The 21597-nt window shown below is 36.4% G+C and overlaps 2 protein-coding genes across 3 annotated transcripts in view; one reads left to right on the top strand and one right to left on the bottom strand.

Moving 5' to 3' along the window:
• Nucleotides 1–21597, bottom strand: part of LOC122362980 (extracellular calcium-sensing receptor-like) — a 166342-nt gene that overhangs the window by 30914 nt on the left and 113831 nt on the right.
• LOC122362982 (growth factor receptor-bound protein 14-like) overlaps nucleotides 1317–21597 on the top strand; it is a 43193-nt gene continuing 22912 nt past the window's right edge. The window contains exon 1 of one of the 2 annotated variants that reach the window (XM_043264816.1): nucleotides 1317–1440. In XM_043264816.1, coding sequence (XP_043120751.1) covers nucleotides 1342–1440 — 99 coding nt within the window. In that variant the 5' untranslated portion in view covers nucleotides 1317–1341. Of the gene's footprint in view, nucleotides 1441–17080; nucleotides 17184–21597 lie in introns of those variants that run through there. The other variant, XM_043264818.1, reaches the window with a different exon arrangement.

Below are 21597 nucleotides of genomic sequence, written 5' to 3'. Positions count from 1 at the left end.
ATTCACTCATCAACAGAACTCTCTAAACAGATTATAAATAAGCACATGATCGCACAACATCAGACCGCCGGCCCTCCGGGGATCGTTCAGGTACTGCCGATGAAGTCATCTCTGGCTGAAGACCGGCTGTTGCCTGGGAGACAGAACTTCAGTCATCCGGTCTGTCATCATATGACATCAACCGCTGCCTCACACAGCTGCTGTCTGCTGCGCTGAGAATGCAGAACGTCTGCTTTACCAAATGTCATTCGCGTCTCACATACATGATAAGTGCTATTTTGATGGTGCTAGTCGTCCCTGAGGAGGCAAATTCGAGTTTTGCAGACGTACTGTACTTTGTGATCTCAACCCGGGGTTATTATCACTAATTAAAACTAAAACCATAAAAACATTTCATTACATGACATAAACATGAAAAAGTAACTATATATATATATATATATATATATATATATATATATATATATATATATATGTGTGTGTGTTTGTGTGTTTTGTATACTGTATATATATATATATATATATATATATATATATATATATATATACTTAGATATTTTATTTCAGCTAGTTTGTCATTTGTCAGTTGAAGCAGGGTTATCATGATAAAATGTACAATAAAAACAATATTTGAAAAAATATTTAAATATATAACATTATATAACATAAATAGAAAAACTATTTTCTAATTGAAATAAATATTAACTGGCATGAAATAAAATATCACAACCTTCAAAAGAAGGCAAGGCAACATTCCTTATTCTAATTTAGTTTTACTTGATTTAATAAAATAACAAACTAAAACTGTAATCATTTTAATGCAAACAGTATACATTTATAAACTACTACTAAAATCACAAACATACGGTAAAAATGCTCAAACTAACTAAAATCAAAATGAAGACAGAGAATATAAAATAAATTCAAGCTATTCGTAAATATAATAGTAGTATCTTAAAGATACATCGAAAGTATTAAAATAACAAAACTAAATAGTATAAAATAATAGAAGACTTTAATAAAACATTATAGACATATACATAATATATTAATAAATTTGAATAAATAACATTAACAAAACATTAACAATCACTGAGGTACATTAATGATATTAAAGTAAATGCATAATTAGCTTCAGTAGTTGGTAGAAACAATAACTACACCTATGACACAATTAAAACTTTTTTTTTTTTTTTTTTTGAAGATTCTTAATAAAATGCTTTTATGGCTCAGACGATTGGTTCTAAAAACTATCCTCCAGTCCTTAAACTCTCTGGACAGCTCTACAGTCACTGATTTTTCTCTCCTTTAGGAAAAGTAGAGAGGTGGACGAAAACACAAATGGGACATGTCCCGAATCCCTTCCCAGAGTTGCTGCCGTCCACTGTCTCTCTAGTGTCTGAGTGTCTGTTACCCTGGACCAAAAACAGTGCGACTCAGGTAAGGCACGATGAACTCGATCCACTGCTGTCTGCAGCCTGCATAGGGAACATTATAGGACTGGTTTCTGTTGGGAGAATATGACGTTTCTTAGAAGATGCTCCAACAGCTTTTGCGTCTGTAATATCTTAAAAGGCTGCCTACGTAGGCATCTCGGCTTTGGAGCAAAATCATATGGAAGCATATGGTTTTGTATGAGTGCATCGATTGGTTAAGCGGCTAGTTGGTTGACTGATTGATTGTCCCTGGTCTTGTTCTCGTTGGGTTAAAAAAAAAAATCAAGAAGCCGAAACAAACTTTCATCACTTTCTCAATTCATTGCTCCAACGCCTTAGTTTCATTCCCATTCTCCAGTGCGAATGCTTAGATGGAGGTAATATTTCAGTTTAAGTCCACTAGTAAAAATACAGCATACGAACAGATGCAGACTGATAAACAGGCAGAATATGTAAACCTCCCCAGAGCGCTAGTGACGTGCGCTGGAACACGGAGATGTTGAACCAGTTTAGCTGGAATGGAAATGAACTGGGACTGGGAATGAAATCGCTGTGTCAGCTTTCTGAATCTGTCCATTTTTGGAAGTAGTTTCTAATCCAGTACGAAAAATAAGGGAAAAGCTTGGCAAAGGGCAATGTAGACATTTTTAACAGCACTTCTACTTAGAGACGGAATGTGCTTGATGTACATTGACAGATTTGATCTGTTAGCTTGACAAAAATAACTGGATGATAATAATAATTGGATGGGTGGATGGAAGGATGAATGAATGAATGTATAAAGTGACGGATGGATGGATGGATGAGAGGATGAATCAATGGGTGCATGCACTGTTGGATAGGTGGACGGATGAATGGACAAATGCATGAATAAATGGATGGATGGATAAATGAATGAATGAATGAAAGGATTAATGGACAGATGGATCTGTGCCAAATCTGGTTTATGCAACTTAAAAGATCTAATATGAGTTATGTTTAGACTTTGCTATTTTTTGTTTTAATGGTGAACAATTAACCAATTAATATTTTTGTAATATTTTCTTTTTGCCTCTTGTTTTATGAACACTACAAATGCGTACACACTACTCTTTTCAGTTGTTATTTTTTGCCCACTATATAGTAGGGAAGAATTCGGATGCAACCTTAAAGTTAGCGAGTTTGATTCATTTTAGTGAATCAAAACGTTTCAGATTGTAAAAGTCATATTTAAACATCGTTCTTGGTGTTTCGTAAAAAAACAGCGAGTATTTAATTTCTTGCTTTAATCATTATGAATCCAAATAAAGCTGTTTGGTTGAAATGAAAGTTGCTAAAAAAATGTGTAAAGGTTGAGATATCTCTAATATTTTATAAGTTGTTATAACGTCTTCTTTCTATTTTAGCAATAACAGTGAAGAGCTTTTTTTTTTTTGCATGAGATTATTTTAGTGCATTGTGTAAAACGAAAGCTGAGAGCCATATATGAGATGCATCCTCACAGAGAGTTTGCTCCAGAACTTATATGGCCAATGCAATCTGCTTACATTGCTGATTTGGGAAAACCAAGACCCCTGTGGATCTTATTATATGACAAATATATGTTATGAACGGCCATCCGGAACAGCTTTGACCTGCAGCAAAATCTGCAAATTACAGCATATTGAAATGTGCCGTCATAATGTGGCTTTGCAGTTTGCCATTATGGGGGCCTTCATTATATTTGAGGCTGGCAGTAATGATCCCTCTCGTATTATATCTGAGGCTAGCAATTACGGCCGCAGTATATGAGCGAAATGGAGGGAAACCAGAGGGGGGATGGGGTGGAAGTGTCACGAAAACTTTTTGCTGTGCTAGTTTCTACAGTTTGCCGAGGATAGAAGATGACCCAGACTGTGTCTGCCGTAAAAAAAGATGATCCAGGGCTGGGCGGCGGCGTTAATTACCGCCAGATTTTGCTCGTGAGCGCGTCAGAAAGGCTTTCTCACTCCACAGGCTGAAATTACAGACCGTCAATGGTGGAGTGGGCCAGTATTTGGTAACATTAGTTTGTCTGTGGTCAAATTTGCCAATTTAGCAAAGCCTTAGATCAAAACACTGTTCATTTTATTTATTTATTTGAATGTAATAAATTTATAATTCGTATTAAATGATATATAATAAATATATTTATTTTTGTATTATTTATTGATGTGTTTTATGTTATTTATTCATATGAATATAATTTATGCATAATTAATATTCAATTACAGAACTGAATATAAAATACATTTCTATATATTTATATATAGAAATATATATAATTCTCTCTAATATTGGCACCCTTGGGAAATTTGAGAATCTGAGAAAAGGTGACTGTGAAAATAAATCTGCATTGTTTATCCTTTTGACAAAATTGTGGTAAAACAGCTGAAAATGGGGAGAAAACCTTCTCCTCTTTAGTTTATCTCACTCATTTTCTATAGTGTACAGGTAATAGGACTGGGACAGCCATGGCGTAAAGCTTCTTTTTGTGCTCAGTGAGCCGTTTTTGTGTTGATTTTGATGTTTGGTTTGGATTATTGTCCCAATGAAAGACCCAACCATGGCCCATTATAAGATTTCTAACAGTGTCTGTCACTTATTGATTTTTGTATCTGTTGGTATTTGATAGAATCCAGGATGCCGCGTGTCTAAACGACATGTCCTAGACCTCCAACAGAAATATAGGCCCTCGCCATCACAAATACAGTATATTTGCTTCTACACATGGGGTCATTTTTAACCATGTGTTCGCCAAACCCATCTTGAGTGTTTGCCGCTAAAACTGACTGAATATGCTGGAGTTTGTTTTTAGATGAGCAAGGAGAATTTTTCTTGAAACCCTCCCAAACAACATGTGGTGATGTCGGTTTTTAAAGGTTTTCTGACCCTAATAATCTTTTCTGCAATTCTCCAGCTGTGCTCCTTGGAGAGTCTTTATTGATTCAAACTCTCCTACTGATATGCATTAGGACGATACACACACACACACACACATCCTCTTCCAGACAGTTTCGTAACGTTTTGTTTGGAAATTCTTAACTATTGCCCTGATGGTGGAAATGGTCATTTTCACTGCTCTAGCTCCTTTCTTAAAGCCACTTCACTCATTTGTGATGATCAATTATCTTTTGCTGCTGCATGAGAAATACAATCTTAGTTTTTTTCTCATTGTAATAGATGATTAAGGGAATTTAGGCTATGTTTTCCCTCCTATTTATATTTCTGTCAAACAGGAAGCCAGGGCTGGATAATGTTACGTTCGTAATCACCATGGAGTGCTCAATTTTGCGAATAAGAATGGGAATATACTTTATATTTTACTCATAAGAACTTCTAGGGGTGCCAGTAATTGTGGCCAACGTGTATTGAGAAAAACATTTATTTCACAATGAGATTTTCTCCCCATTTTCAATTGAATTACTTTAATGATAGGTTAGAATTTAGTGAATTTTTTTGAATGAAAGATCAAAAGGATAAACAGTGTAGATGTATTTTATTTAAATTATATGTATATAATTGAAAATATAATTCGGTATTGTGCAATTCAGATAGATATTGCAGATTATAAGGATGTGTTTTGCTCCCTGGAACCTTGTCTAAAGAGCTCGATTGTGCGAACTCTTCTTTTGGGGAGTGAAGCGTCCTCTTAAGACACAATCCAGGTCTTGTTACCTGATTCTTTCTTATACACTCCTCGTGCTGCACTTCACTGCATCAGCCGCCGATTGCAATTCTCCAACGCCTGGCCTGTCATTGTTTGCGTGCGCTGATGGGATTATGGGGGATTCGCTTTTGTTTTGGATGATTTAGGGGAGCAGGGAATACTTAAGCTTCAGCTGTGACAGCGAAACGCCTCTTCGGTGACCTCCTGAGCTCTTGTCGGTGTAATTGACCCTTTGCTAAGCACCGCCTTTAAAATCTGACTGAGCTATCGTGCCTCGGCAACTGTTGCCTTATGTTCTTTTATTACTTGTATTTATTCATCTTTTTTAAAATGCAAGTCTTTAATGAATTAACTCTAATGAAATTAATAAATCTATCATATTTCATGCGTGCATCTAATTGTATACTTTTTTAATACGTAAAAGTATAATTGTAATGACATTAACTCATGTTTCACTTTTTGCAGTGAAATCTTTACTGATTAAATAAACATAAGAGTAACTTGTACATGGTTAGTGATATATTTAATTTTGTAATTATCAATATTTCTATCAGTATGCTTTCATCTCTCAATCATTGCATGATATGTTTTGATCGTAAACTAATCATAAATATATTTTCTTATTCAGTAGATATTATCTGGGAATAAAGAGTGGTGACTTATGTAAGTATCTGTTGTATACTGCTATAAGCATCTCACTGATTTACATTACTAGCATCAGTATCATGAGCTTCATATTTCCACTATATATAAGCTGTAAACGTATCAGATATAATACTCAGAATATATCATAATGCAATGTTGAGAAGTTCCTGCTGGGATGATTATTCGGTTTTTATTTAGAGAATATATATTTGTGTACTGTGTTTAATTATTATGCATGTATAAATACACACACAGTATATATTTTGAAAATATTTACATGTGTTTAATTGCACGTACTTATATTCATACAATTTATATTATATAGAAACAGGGTGCACTTTATATTGATAGTCCACTTTAAACATTCTACTAACTATATGAGCAACTTTGTAACTACATGTCAACTAATTCTCATTCATTTATAACTGCTAACTCTCAGAGTAGACTGGTAGAAGTATAAGTTGACGTATGCAATGTTTCTGATAGTCAGTGTGTATAGTATTAGAAGTAATAAAGCATATAGTCTGCCAATACTCTAACGACTACTAGTTGTAAAAGTTACTTACATGTATTATGTAAACAAAAACTTTATTCACTTGACAGCACTATATCAAATGTTTTGCAGTGTCAAAAGGATAATACCCAAGCACATTTGACGGAACTCATTCCTTTGCTGCGTTTTGTCTTAGCAATAGTAAATGTAGGGGCGGAGCTTAGCGAAGGGTCAATTTCTGCACAGGTCTGCGTCCCGGGGCGCTTTGATTGGCAGGTCTTTTTGAGACGTCGCTCCAAGCGGGACAAAAGGAGAATGTTAGTGCGCACAGCTGTTTGTCTGACAGCGTGTCTGAGTCACACGGTCAGCATGCAGAAAGAAATGACATCATCGCCCTGCCCTGCCCCCAGCCCAGATGAATAGACGTGGAGAGCTTGAGTAAAGTGTTGCATCATTGTGCCGGCTGCCCCTTCACCCCACAACGCTAATGACTCCTCTTGTCTGTGTTGAAGTATTGGTTTTGGATTTGGAGACATTGAAAGTAATTGTGAGAGATTTTCTTTCTTTCCTTTGTTGCCTGTGAAGCGTCAGTCATGTGTGCGATTTCATGGTTATTTGGCATTATTCGGAATGATCGTTTGAATCAGTTCTCAGAACTCTGATTCAATGATTTGACGTCACGCTTTTGGAATGTTTATGGAAGTCTTACAGAACACGGCGTTTTCAAAATACGGAATATCACCTATTGTGTTTGTGTAGTCAAACACAAAAACTTAAATCTTTTATTTCATGCATGAAACATCTTGAATCAAACTGGCTACCATAGGCCCTGTGTAAACATTCAAATCTCTTCAGAGGTTCTTTTTTTATCACTAACTGTGAAGAGACATTTTTTGTAAACTCAGCTCCTGATGCTAATGAAAGACCCTTCAAACGAATATGCCCATATGAAAAAAACTAATTAAAGTGTTTAATATCTCATGATATATATATGATATCTCGTCAAAACAGTATCTGAGGATCTGTCAGACAACACATTGAATCGTCAATTTGAGAACATGTTTTTTACACATTCAATGTCACTTCCAAATGATCATTTTTGGTCAATCTCTGTCTTCTTTTATTCCTCCAAAGGGATTTTAGACAAAAGACAAAGTTGATGCATCACACAGTATCATATAGGCCACCTTATATTTGGTAGAGATTCGGAATATAATTTTGATAAGGCAAAAACATTCCACTTTGTATTTGTGACTGTCACTGGCATCAAGAGGGCAGCATTATACCGATATCAAACCCTGAAGGCCTTTGCTTCAAAACACACGGTTTGTTGCCACTCTGCAAGAAAAGCATCTCATCGTGCTGATGTAAAACCGAGCCTCATCCCATGCTTTTTATATTACCAGCTGAGCCCAGAGGCCCTGGCCATTGGCACGGCTTTGTTTTACGTGGTCTTTAAAAGCTATTTTAGTCGTGAGAAAGCACTTCTGTGCTTGCAGTGTCATGGTACATTTACATGACAAAGGCTCACAGAGTTAGAAGTGCTGTTTCAGAGCCCTCTGGGTCTGTCAGCCTCCCTAACCTCTCCCAGACACCAGCCCTGATCCGTTTTCACACTTGAGTAGATCCATATGCGCTGAAACTGTTTTTATACCTCGCAAAGAATGAGAGGGATCTGATAGGTCTTGCACTGCATGACGGTTTTCTGTTTCACACAACACAAGAGAGTTTGTGAATAGAAAACCATATACTTAAAGCAAAGTTTTTTTTTGGCATTTACTCGCCCTTTATGTATGCTTTTCTATTCAGCATTACATTCCTTGTGTTGTTTCAACCCATGTATTGTTTACTTGTCTCTGCAAAACACTAAATGAAAGCAAGGAGCTCAGAAAATCACATTACTACCAGTCTTTGGCTCCTTCTAAGTTTGACAATAACACTTTAATAAATTGTTAACTGGAGATTCGCTCCCACCAAATCACTGAATCAGTGAGTTGTTAACTTGAGACTCACTCTCACCAAACTATTGAATCGGTGAGTTGTTAACAAGAGATTTGCTCTGACCAGATCACTGAATCATTGAATCATTGAATCAGTGAGTTGTTAACCAGAGATTCCCTCTCACCAAACCACTGAATCAGTGAGTTGTCAACTGGAGATTTGCTCTGACCAGATCACTGAATCAGTGAGTTGTTAACTTGAGATTCGCTCTCACCAAACTATTGAATAAGTGAGTAATTAACCGGAGAGTCACTCTCACCAGATTATTGGATGTTAACAGGAGATTTGCTCTTACCAGATCAGTCAGAGAGTTGTTAACCGGAGATTCGCTCTCACCAAACCACTGAATCAGTGAGTTGTCAACTGGAGATTTGCTCTGACCAGTTCACTGAATCATTGAATCAGTGAGTTGTTAACCAGAGATTCCTCTCACCAAATCACTGAATCAGTGAGTTGTCAACTGGAGAGTCATTCTCACCAGATTATTGGATGTTAACAGGAGATTTGCTCTTACCAGATCAGTCAGAGATATGTTAATTGGAGATTCGCTCTCACCAAACCACTGAATCAGTGAGTTGTCAACTGGAGATTTGCTCTGACCAGTTCACTGAATCATTGAATCAGTGAGTTGTTAACCAGAGATTCGCTCTCACCAAACCACTGAATCAGTGAGTTGTCAACTGGAGATTTGCTCTGACCAGTTCACTGAATCACTGAATCAGTGAGTTGTTAACCGGAGATTCGCTCTCACCAAACCACTGAATCAGTGAGTTGATAACTGGAGATTTGCTCTGACCAGATTACTGAATCAGTGAGTTGTTAACCAGAGATTCCCTCTCACCAAACCACTGAATCAGTGAGTTGTCAACTGGAGATTTGCTCTGACCAGATCACTGAATCAGTGAGTTGTTAACTTGAGATTCGCTCTCACCAAACCATTGAATCAGTGAGTTGTTCACCTGAAATTCCCTCCCACCAAACCACTGAATCAGCAAGTTGTTAAGATTCATCAGCTCACTGAATCAGAGATTTTAACTGGAGAATTGCTCTCACCAGATAATTGAGAGAGTTGTCAGAGAATTGCTAACTGCTGCAGTTGAATTTGCAAATGAATCATTCAGTGCATTCAGGTCATTATTTAATTTTAGTTAAAGTTTTAATAATTTGGTGTTTGCGTTTTTATTTTATCTGGGGTTTATTATTGTGTTTATTCCCTTTTATTTGCATTTTTATTTCAGTTATACATGTAATTATTTAAATGCATTAAGTTAAACTAAATAAAAATGAATGAAATGTGTTGCCTTGGCAGCCAGCTAAAAACAAAATATATAATATTTTAATATTATATATATTTTTTAGCTGGCTGCCAAGGCAACATACATGATTTAAACTCAACATTTAATTTAAATGAACGTGAAGGAGTGCAAATGACAGCAAAATTTTGCACATGTTTTTCTCTGTGGCATAAATTTGTAGGATTGTCTTTCAGATAAATAATTCCACACGCATCACAGAGCGCAGACAATTTGTCCATCATGAGGTCTTATCTCAGCGTCTCGTCTCTCATCTCTCTTATCACTATAATAGTTAAGAAGGCACTCTGGCGCATATCTTCTTATAGCGATTATGTAAGCCTGAACCGCTGCTGAGCAAATTACAGCTTCATTCAGCACAACCCAACACTGCCCATTACAGTTCAAGGACCGCTGGGTTACTCGCTTCCCCCCGACACTGACTTGGAACATGCTGCTATATTTCAAGGCAACGGACAAGGTATTATTAGCCATAAATGCTATCGCTCCCTCGTTCTCTGCACCACCGCTTGGCCTTGCTGTATTTGCTGAGTCGGCTAAATTTATCTTCCCAAGATTTGCGAATTCCCAGCTCTCCTTTCATGCGCTTTAAACGCAAACAGACGGTGATGTGTCTTCCTGGCCGGGCGTGTTCCAGTTCACCGTACTTCCCCTTTTCTCACGTCGCACATCTAGGAGAGGAACGTTCGCATGTAAATGAGACATTTTGCTCCAGCTTGAAGAAAACTACATCCGCAGTTTAATTACACATAGTGAGACTCATTCATGACCGACTGAGAAAACATCTGTGTAAAACATTCATTGATTTTACGAACAGTTTACACAAAACGTTTGTTAATTTTATATAACACTACATTTTTTCAACGAATGCACGCGTTAAATTGATTAAAAGTCATAATAAATGTTTCTAGAGCGGCATATCAGCATAATAGAATGATTTCTGAAGGATCATGGGATACAGTAAGGTTGCTGGAAATTCAACTTCGCATCACAGAGGTAAATAAAATTATAAAATATATTCAAATACAAACAGTTATTTGAAAATGGAAATATATTTTGCAATATTACCGATTTGAATGTATTTGCGATTAAATAAATGCAGCCTTTAGGGGAGCATAAGGTTTATTAGTTAAAATTAGTAAACTACATTAGTTAACATAAACTAAGAACGAGAAATACTTCAACAGCCTGTATTAATCTTAGTTAATGTTCATTTCAGCGTTTATTAATGCATTATTAAAATCACAAGTTGTGTTTGTCAGCATTAGTTAATGCACAGTGAACTAACATGAACAAACAATGAACGACTGTATTTTTATTAAATAAAGATTAAGAAAGAATATATGTGTAATAAAAGTAGTCTTCGTTGTTTATGTTAATTAATACACTAATGTCAGCAAATGACACTTTATGGTAAGCATACAGTATATATGAAAGGTTTATTTACACAGTTATGGTATTTGCTAATTAACTATTGAATTATTTTTGATTTGGAATAAAATATAATCTGATTAATGCAACCTTGGGATCAAACTACAACTAATGAACTGTATTACTTACCCGAAGAGTTTTATTTATTTATTTATTTTGATAATAAATGAGCCTATTTAGGGACCAACTGATGCAAGAAGAACTAAATGAGCTTTGCGGACCACAATCAATGGTTTTCCCTCGTACGTGGTACTCCACAGCAACTCTAGCCATCTTTAAGAAGAGAGAAACAAGATCCGTGAAAGAAGAGAAAAAGGCACGTCTAGAGAGTTTGTGGACTGAGAGACACATGGCCTGCAGACGTGCTGCTGTTGGCTGTAGACTCATGACTCATAGAGTATGTCTGCTGCAGAGGGGCTATCTGTGTCCCGCTCCGTGTCCTGCTCTATACGTGTCTGAAGCAGTGTTACATGAGCCCAACTCCAACCAGAACAAGGCCTTCAGAATCTCAGCTGGAATCTGCCCCACATTCACATTGATATCAGTGGGGTTACTGCGAAAGCTTTTTCAGATAGGCGCTGTAGTCCTTAGTAAAAAAATGTATTAACTTATAGTGTAATGCTGCAAAATTAATGTTGTAATTGTATAGTGTATTGTAATATAATATTTAAATATGTCCGAAATCCTTGATATTACCTCTACAGTAATATTAATGATAGTGTCTAAAAAATTATTTCTTTATATAATAGTGTAGACTACCGTTCAAAAGGTTATAATTTTTATTGTTATCGAAAGAAGGCTCATATGCTTGTCAAGGCTGTGTTTATTTAAAAAAAAAAAAAAAAAAAGTTTTTACTGTAAAAACAGAAATATTGATATTCAAAATATTCAAAATTACTATTTTAATATAGTTTAGCAAGATTGATCAGCAAGAAGAAACATGATCTTTCAGATTATCTTTCAATTATTTAGATATGCTGATTTGCTTAATATTATGCTTAATATTATATATATATTATATATATTATATATATATATATATAAATTTTGCTCATGAGCATTCATATTGCTTGTAGATGTTACTAAACTTAAAAAAGTGAACCTGTGGCAAGTTCAATTGCACATGTCTTAATAAAATGTCTAACAGCTGATAATGCATATCAGAGCAAAAACCAAACATTAAGGTGAATAGAAACTGCCTGAAGAACTGCCAAGCCACGCATCTGCGGAAGAGATAAAAAAGAATCTGCTTTACTGAAGGATCAAAGAAGCACGTAGTCTTCGCAAACCTTAATTGAAGAAGTTTGAAACAACCAGGACTCTTCCTTGTTCTAGCCTCCTGGCCAAAATGCGCAACTGATGGAGAAGGGTTTTGGTTAGAGGGGTGACCACGAAGCTGATGGTCACTCTAGTAGAGCTTCATGATCATGTGTGGAGATAGAAGGACAAACATCACTGCGACACTTCATCAATTTGGGCTTTAAATTGAGCAGTGCGGTAAGACTCGATCCCCTCCTCAGTTAAGACACGTGAAAACACACGTGGAATTTGCAAAAAAGCACCTAAAGGACCTAAAAGACGCAAGATTCTGTTCTGATTAACTTCGATTCTAAGCGTCATGTTTGAAGGAAACCAGCTTTGCTCATGATCTGCGGAGCACTATCCCAAAAGTAAAGTGCGCTGGTATCATGCTGTGGGGCCGTTTTTCAGAGACTCATCAGAGTAGAAGGGACGCTCAGTGCAGCAAAATATAACGATAGCTTTAAAAGAAACCCCGTCCAGAGAATTCAGAAATTCAGTCTGGGAAGTAGGTTCACCTTCCAACAGGACAATGCACCTAAGCACACAGCAAGAGCGGCTTATAGACAACTCTGCGAATGTCCTTGAGTGGCCCAGACGCAACCTAGGATTGAACCCAATCAAATATTTTTGCATCTGCTCCCATCCAGAGCTCGAGAGGTGAAGAGGAGAGGAGAAGAGCGGGACATAACTTGACAAATTGCTGATGAGCAAAGCTTGTCACGTCAAACAAAAAAGACCTGAGACTGTAAAAATGCCACAGCTAAATATTATAGTTTTTTTTATTTTTAATACATTTACAAAGATGTTAAAAGCCCGTGCGTTTGTGGCGCACGGGGTGTAGACTGATGTGAAAATAAAGTAATTAAAAGCCGTTTAACATGAGACAGCGACATAACAAAATGTAAAAAATAAAATAAAATAAAAGGGTATGAATACTTTCGCAAGGCATGTAGATATATGCCCGATAAATGCAAAAAGATAAACAAATACATTTATTTATTTCGAAACTCTCTGTGTATATCATCAGCTGCAGCACACTGCTCTGTTGTTTGGCTCTCTGGGACGGTCAAGGCCGCTGCGTCTGAGCAGGTCAGTGTTTTGAGAATCGAAGAGACTCTGTTATCAGTTGCTTCACTCATTTCAATTATTATTTTTTTTTTTTTCTCCATTTCTTTGATAAGTCGTAGCGCCTGCCTGTCTGCGCTACCACTGCCCACTGCTGATAAAGACCACGAGCCTCTCGCTCTCTCGGGTCACTTTGGACGAGGACGAGAGGAATTCTGCTCCGATCTTAACAGCACGCGGAGCTTGTGTGGACACGAACAGAATCTGACTGCAGATTGGGCTTGATAAGTGAGAGTGGGATTAGAGGAACTGTGTGTGTGTGTGTGTCGGGGGGATGGTGTGAGAATACGTGTGTTTATTTGGGTATAGGGGTGTGTGTGTGTGTGTGTGTGTGTATGGGGGATGGTGCGAGATTACATCACTGCTTCTCAAATGGTTTTGCTTCAGTAGTCAGATTTCACATCGACACAGTGGGCTACTAGAGCAAAAATATTTTATATCACCGCAAAATGCATCGGCCTGATAACATGCATTAACGTGACATAAATAGCATAAATAGCAGCAGAGTTTTTATTCAACTAATTGCTATGTTGATAATCGGTCTGTTTTTGTTTCGTTTTTATTCAAAAAGCACGTTATTCCGCGTCCCTTTATTAGAAAAGAGGTGCTGAGGAAATTAATGCTGTTAGGATGAGCCTTTTTGCAAAACGGAAATACTCTGAGCTTCAAACGTTTAGAGATCATTTTAAAAATAAGTTACACACTGGTGAAATCTCCTCTGAAGCGCATTAAACAGCAGAAATAATCCATCAAAGCACCTGTCACTTCAGCCCACATGAAACTGTTACGCTTATGAGCTTGTTTGAAGAGCGGTATTTCTTTTCCTGTTACTCTGTATTCTTTAAGTTTAAAAAAAAAAAACCAAAATCTCGTTATATAATATTTTATACAAATGCAGCACATTTTTCTGTACTACTGTAAAATCGTATTATTAATGGAGGGTTTCTAAACAATAATGAAATGCGTTGTTGACTATTTGTTCTTGCCATCTTTCGAAACGCATTGTGATCGCCACAAACCATGTTTATGTTCACTGCAAGTGAACCCGTATAACCCATAATCTGGATTTTTGTTGTTGTTTTCCTATAGTTTTGTACACGGTATTTGAGCATGAGGGCATGTCACATAACCCTCTGCTGAGTTTGTGTATGTGTCACAAACAAGAGACACGAGAGGCACTTTATACTTCTTTATTCACAAGTATTTATATATACTATTTATTTTTTTATTTGTATTATGTATTTGTATATATATATATATATATATATATATATATATATATATATATATATATATATATATATATATATATATAAAATATATATATATATATATATATATATATATATATATATATATATATATATATATATATATATATATATGAAAAGAAATATTATCCCTGTTCGTGCACTTTTTTTTCATTTTAATTAAAAAGATATGTTGTCCCCGCGCTCATATTTATGTTATTTATTTTTACTGTTTTTGTATATGGGCCACTTTTAAACAAACTTTTGCGCGCGTTTTAATTTCCTTTTTTTGCGAAACAGTGTAAAATGATAACATCGCGTGGCTGTTTTGCTCATCCGTTTCGGCCAGGCCGTCGATATCAGCCACGAGTCACGAAGCGCAGGCCACACGGACGCTCCGGTTTTCCAGCGTTTTCGCTCTCGCGCGCTCGTGTAATCGGAGACTCTTCTGAAACACCTCCCTCTCTCCTTCTCCAGCAGTGAGCTTTGGGTTCTTGTCAGCAATCTGTTTCCTTCACAATGAGTTCCTTTCCGCCTACAGAGCTCTCGCCGCGTTACGGTCAGATCTCAGATGCCGTGCAGAACTTCGTGTGAGACTGGAAGTCAGCGCCTGACAGCTTCACTATCAATACACGAATCTCTGACAAATCAGACCTTCCTGCCCTGGAAAGTTGAAGTGATTTCTGCGCTTATATGCGCCTGTATTAGTTTCCCCTGATGACCTTTGGCTCACCTCAATTTGTGTGTTGCAAGAAAACTGACTGATCATGAGCTTTTCGGAGGTTGGATTAAAGCAAAAGACAGACGTCTTTTTTTTATCCTAGTGAAACCTCCATATTATTTAAACCTTTAATTCAGTCTAATTCATCCACAGATGGTGTTTTATATAGCCCTTCTCATTCTTTAAACCTTTCATTCGGGTAGAGAGGAAAGGTGAGTTATTTCATTACTGAAAGGAATGTGTAAAATGGATTTTTGTCATTATTTTTATTTTTTTTACTCTCGTGTTGTTCTGAACCTGTATGATGCTTTTCAGTAGGCTTAAAGAGTTATTTTCATATAGTGACAGACTGTTCATATTGTCTGTCAAGGTCTGAAAGGCAGCAAAAAGCATCATAAAAATACAGCGGTGCACGAGGAACAGATCAAATTTAATACGGTGCAGATTATACGTTATTAATATCAAAAATTACCAAACGTTGACGCGAGATCAAATGGCACAGAATATGGTTGAAAAGCTGAAAAGAACAGATGAATTTAAGTGAATAATGAGCAGTGCAAATGTATTCTTTCAAATGAGCTTACATTTTCTAATACCTATTTATTTAGTTTATTTTATTTAGTTATTGATTTACCACTTTCATAAAATAGCTGGTTTTATCAAATTATCTTGTTTTAGCAAATTTATTTACCTACTTCCTTACTTGCTAGTTTTTTTTAATTATTTTTTGAATTTTTTTTCTCCATTCGATTACCATTTATTTATTTGTTTATTAGTTTATATAATAGTTTTTTTACATTAGATTTTCATTATTTTTATTTTTTTATTCATTTACAACATTTTCAAAGTAACTTGAGGAGTTTTAATGTATTTATTTCAGAGCAGCTCCAATTTGATTCCCATTTATTTATTCGTTCAAATAGTTTTAATTAGATCCCCATTATTTATATATTTATTTTCTTACTCACTTAGCGGTCTCTTAAATCAGCACCCAATTGTTTGCTTATTTCCGACACTTTTGAGCCTGGATCTAAATTTCGACCCGCCTCATGAAATCACTGTTTCAATATTTAGTTCTCGGAAATAAGAAAAGCATCTTTCCATGTCCTGATGAGGACATTCGTATGAAAGAAGTTGTGTGTGGCGTCTGATTAGGAGCGCGAATCAATGCATCCTCTCAGCGGGGGATTTCTGCGCTCTAAAAGCGTCAGGCCCGAAGGCCTCGGTTAACCCTACAACACCAGGGTTGTAATGTGACCAAATAACTCTTAATGCTCGCAAAGCCAAAAATAGTTTTTGCCGTCCTCAGCTCTTTAATGGGAGACGGTCTGCAGCGGAGGTCACATCGTTGCCTTTTTTCGAGGGAAGTCTGAAGTTTTGCCGTGAGATAAAGTTCGTTTTTTTCCCAGACCTCCCCGATGTTCTAACTATACTCCTTTATGCGGCTATTTTATCAGGAGTTTTTATTAGAATAGGGAGATTTTTCTGCAGGGGAAAAAAAACAAAAAGAAACACTGATCGAGTTCCCAAGGCCGCAGGAGGATGAGTCTAGAGGAGGACGCATCTCACGCCGAGTCTCACACGGACGTCGTCCCTGGACGGAGAGGAGACTCAGCGTAGATTTAAAAGAGCAGACGTTAACGTTAACGTTCACTGACCTCAACGCTACAGCTGTTTATTAACAACAAAAATCACTCACATCTGAAGGTGTACGGATCCCGGCTGAGGACAGCAGTATGAATTTCCATGCCAGAAGAGTCACATTACCCGCCATCACGCCTCTCTGCCTGCCGAAAAGGGTACGAACTTTTGTGTGTGTGTGTGTGTGTTTTTTTGGTTTGTTTTTTAGAAACGTTGCATTTATTGGTTGTGGGAGAGTTGGAAGAGGTTATTGACGTAGTTGAACAATGGCATACTGTATATTTTCTCAGTTGTTCGCCTTCAGCATTTACAGTCTCTTTTCCGGCTTTGTTTTCATCTCACTGGAGCTGTGAAAAAAGGAGAAAAAAAATTAAGCAAATCTCAGTTAGTCATCAATCATAATTCCGTGTTGTGTTATAACCAAGTTCATATTACATTATATTAATTTTAAAAATACTTTAAAAATTACTTTTGATGAAAATAAATATTTTTTTAAATAATATATAATATAGTATGTATTTATAAAATAATATAATTATACTATATGAAGTATATATATATATATATATATATATATATATATATATATATATATATATATATATAAAATTTAAATGTATTTATAATATATATATATATATATATATATATATATATATATATACATATATATATATTATTTTATCTATATGTCATAGAATTCATATGTAAAATAAGTTGTATTAATAGCATTGTGGTACATTACTTGTATATGTGTGTGTATGTATAAAACACTTTTCTATACATAAAATTTATATATAATTATTCAAATGTTTAAATATTATACAATTCTAATTATATAATATATTTTTATTTTTTATTTTTATATAATTTAATATATTTGTTTCTAAAAAAATAAAAACAAATTTTTTTATTGAATTTTCATTTTAATTTATATATTTATTAAAACTGAGATTATAAGGTTGGTTGAAGAATGTCCAGATTTTACAAAGCTTTAACTAGATGAAGAAAACAAAAAAAGAAGATTGCATTGCATCATGTTGTAATTCCTTGCATTCATGCTGTCAAATGATTAATTGCATCCAGAATAAAAGTTTTTGTTTACATAATGTGTGTGCACTGTGTATATTTTTTTATGTATATGCTGTATAACACACACACACACACACACACTCATACAGCATGTATTTAGAAATTGTTCACATGTATATATTCATATAACTTATGATAAAATATATAATAAATATATTTAATATATTAACTAAGATATACAGACACACAAAACAAAACTTTTACTTTGGATGTGATTAATCATTTGACCATAAGCACTTTTTTCATCGATTTATTGATTGCAAATCACTAATGCTAGTAAAAAGAAATGATTTTATATCCAAACCTATTAAGTTGCATTTATGTCAAAAGGGTTCATATCTATCATAGTGTCAACGTTCCCTGGCAAATCACTTGGATCCAGTTCATTGCAGGCAGTAGCTTGTTTTATATGAACAAATCATTTATTTTTTGCATGTGAATATAGAGCAGCATTCTAGCTGCTCTAAACACCTGTAAATGTCACCGATCTCCTCTTCTCTGTTGTCATCGGCGTATCCGCTGCCAAAAGACGCATTCTCTGCACTCAGTGGGACAGGCTCATACCCCTCTGAGATGAGCGAAACAATGGCCTGACTGTAGTGCGCGGCCCGAAATACTGCGAATCTGACAGCTTGTGGAAAAACTCGTCTGGAAGTGCTCTTGGAAAACCGCGGTGATAAAATGACATTAGCGCGAGAGCTGAGGAAAGGTCAAGCACAATGCTGGAGGTTTGTTAACACGCTGTGAGACGCTGTCTGAAAGTCTTCATATACATGCTTGTGGGTATGGCTCGCGTGATGCTTGCCGAGTATGTTAGCGGTATTTGTATGCAAATGTGCTTCTGGCGCACATAAAAGGTTTACGTTTTAACTCGTCAGAATGTTAACCGCCTTAAGGGTTTGTGTTTTAGATGTTGTCTAAATGTTGTGCAATGCAGTGTATTTTAAAGAAATAGTTTAGAAAAAAAATCTGCGTACTCTTTGATAGGCCATCCGGGATGTAGATGAGCTTGTTTGTTCATGGAAGAAGATTTGGAGAAGTGTAGCGTTGCATCACTTGCTCACGAATGGATCCTCTACAGTGAATGGGTGCCGTTCAGAATAAGAGCGCTTACAGCTGAGGGTGAGGACATATATGACATATAGCATATTTGGATAGACTATTCCTTTAAACACGACAAATGTACTGCACGTGCGCATTTTATGCACCGTGACTAAATGAGATTACGTTTGAGTATAAAACATTTCAGCGTTTCGATTTTCGATTTTTGTAACATTTCAGTACGCGAACGCTTTACTTTGGTGACTTTCAGTAGCATTTTTGAAAGCTGAATTATTTTTAACTTGTCACGCTGCCTTTGAAACACTCTCTTGACACACTCTGTGCATGACATTGCAGCTCATTTGCATAAAGTTGAACTCTGCTCAACTTTGTCGCATTTCCAAAGGTTGCCGTCACTTATGTTGCCCTAATAGCAAACTCTCAGTGAAAAAGAATGACATGACGAATGACAACAGTGGAGTGACCTCACTGACCTCTGCTATTTACCTACTTAGTCTTTCAGATCAGCTCCAGATCCAATCCAAATCTATGGATGGATGGATGGATGGATGGATGGATGGATGGATGGATGGATGGATTAATGGATGGATGGATGGATGGATGGATGGATGGATGGATGGATGGATGGAAATTTATTTTTGTTAATAATCTTGGTGTGCATTGACCAAGTGTGCAATCTGAAAGCCATTTTTTACTAAACTTTATATTAAATATTTTAAGTTTGTATAGAAAATGACATCTATGCTTTTCAGAAGCACAGTGAAAATCAGACGTATTTTCTTCTAAATGCATCAGAACGAGATAAACTGGCATGGTTGGATGGATGGATGATGGATGGAAGGAACACGAGGTAGTGTTTTTGATAGCACTGCAGCTGTGGAAGAGCAGTTCAAGGTTCATTCGGGCTGGTAAACTGGTCTTTATGTTCCCGTCCTTGAGCCAGCGAGTCTCGTGCTGTCTTTAGTCGTGTCACAATATTTATTAGTTGAGTGCACATGAACCACCTCACAATCACAACCGAGAAACCCAGGCTTCCCGGGTTTGCTTACATCAGGCAACCCTTTTATATTTAATATATGCACATTTCTAAGGCCTCTAAAGCCCAGTTCACACCAAGGTCATATAAAGATAAAGATCTTAAGATATTATATTGTTTTAAGATATACAGGTGCACACAGACTGGAGTAGTTTAAGTCTTAGGTTCTTTTAATTGTGATGATTTTGGCTCACATTTAACAAACCCCCCCAATTCACTATTTAAAAAAATTGAAACCCAGGTTTCTTTGACAGTGGCCTTCAGCTGCATTTTTTTTTAATCTCGTTTCTCTTTTTCCTCATTTTGACAATATCCCATAAATTCTATAGGGTTCAGGTCTGGTCAGTTTGCTGGCCAGTCAAGCACACCAACACCGTGTTCATTTAACCAACATTGGTGCTTTTGGCAGTGTTGGGCAGGTGCCAAATCCTGCTGGAAAATGAAATCAGCATCTTCAAAAAGATGGTCAGCAGAAGGAAGCATGAAGTGCTCCAAAATGTCTTGGTAAACGGGTGCAGTGATGTTGGTTTTCAAAAAACACAATAGACCAACGCCAGCAGATGACACTGAACCCCAAATCATCACTGTCTGTGGAAACTTAACACTGGACTATGAGGGCTTTGAGCTTCTCCACCCTTCCTTCAGACTCTACGACTTTGGTTTCCAAATGAAATACAAAACTTGCTCTCATCTGAAAAGATGACTTTGGACCACTGGCCAGTTCTTCTTCTCCTTAGCCCAGGTAAGACACCTCTGATGGCGTCTGTGGTTCAGGAAGGCTTAGGAAGAGGAAAACGACGACTGTAGGTCGTGACTTCCTTGTGAAGTTCACTCAAATTCTTGAATCGCTTTTGTTTGACAATCCTCTCAAGGCTGCGGTTCTCTCGGCTGGTTGTGCATCTTTTTCTTCCACACTTTTTCCTTCCACTCAACTTTTTGTTAACATGCTTGGATACATCACTCTGTGAACAGCCAGCTTCTTCGGCAATGAATGTTTGTGGCTTACCCTCCTTGTGAAGGGTGTCAATGATTGTCTTCTAGACAACTGTCAGATCAGCAGTCCCCATGATCGTGTAGCCTAGTGAACCAAACTGAGAGACCATTTTAAAGGCTCAGGAAACCTTTGCAGGTGTTTTGAGGTTGATTAGCTTATTGGCATGTCACCATATTCTAATATGTTGTGAAAAAGAATTGATGGCTTTTTGTTAAATGTGAGCTAAAATCATCACAATGAAAAAAAAAAAACAAAGAGTTAAACTACTTCAGTCTGTGTGCACTAAATGCATTTAATACAGTTGAGCTGAATTACTGAAATAAATGAACTTTTCCACAACATTTTAATTTATTGAGATGAGGAGTTGCTTTAAAGTGCCTCTATTGTG

This window comes from Puntigrus tetrazona, chromosome 18, assembly GCF_018831695.1.
Source record: "Puntigrus tetrazona isolate hp1 chromosome 18, ASM1883169v1, whole genome shotgun sequence".
Lineage (NCBI taxonomy): Eukaryota > Metazoa > Chordata > Actinopteri > Cypriniformes > Cyprinidae > Puntigrus > Puntigrus tetrazona.
The sequence above is the reverse complement of the archived record's forward strand: the minus strand, read 5'-3'. Positions and strand labels throughout refer to the sequence as shown.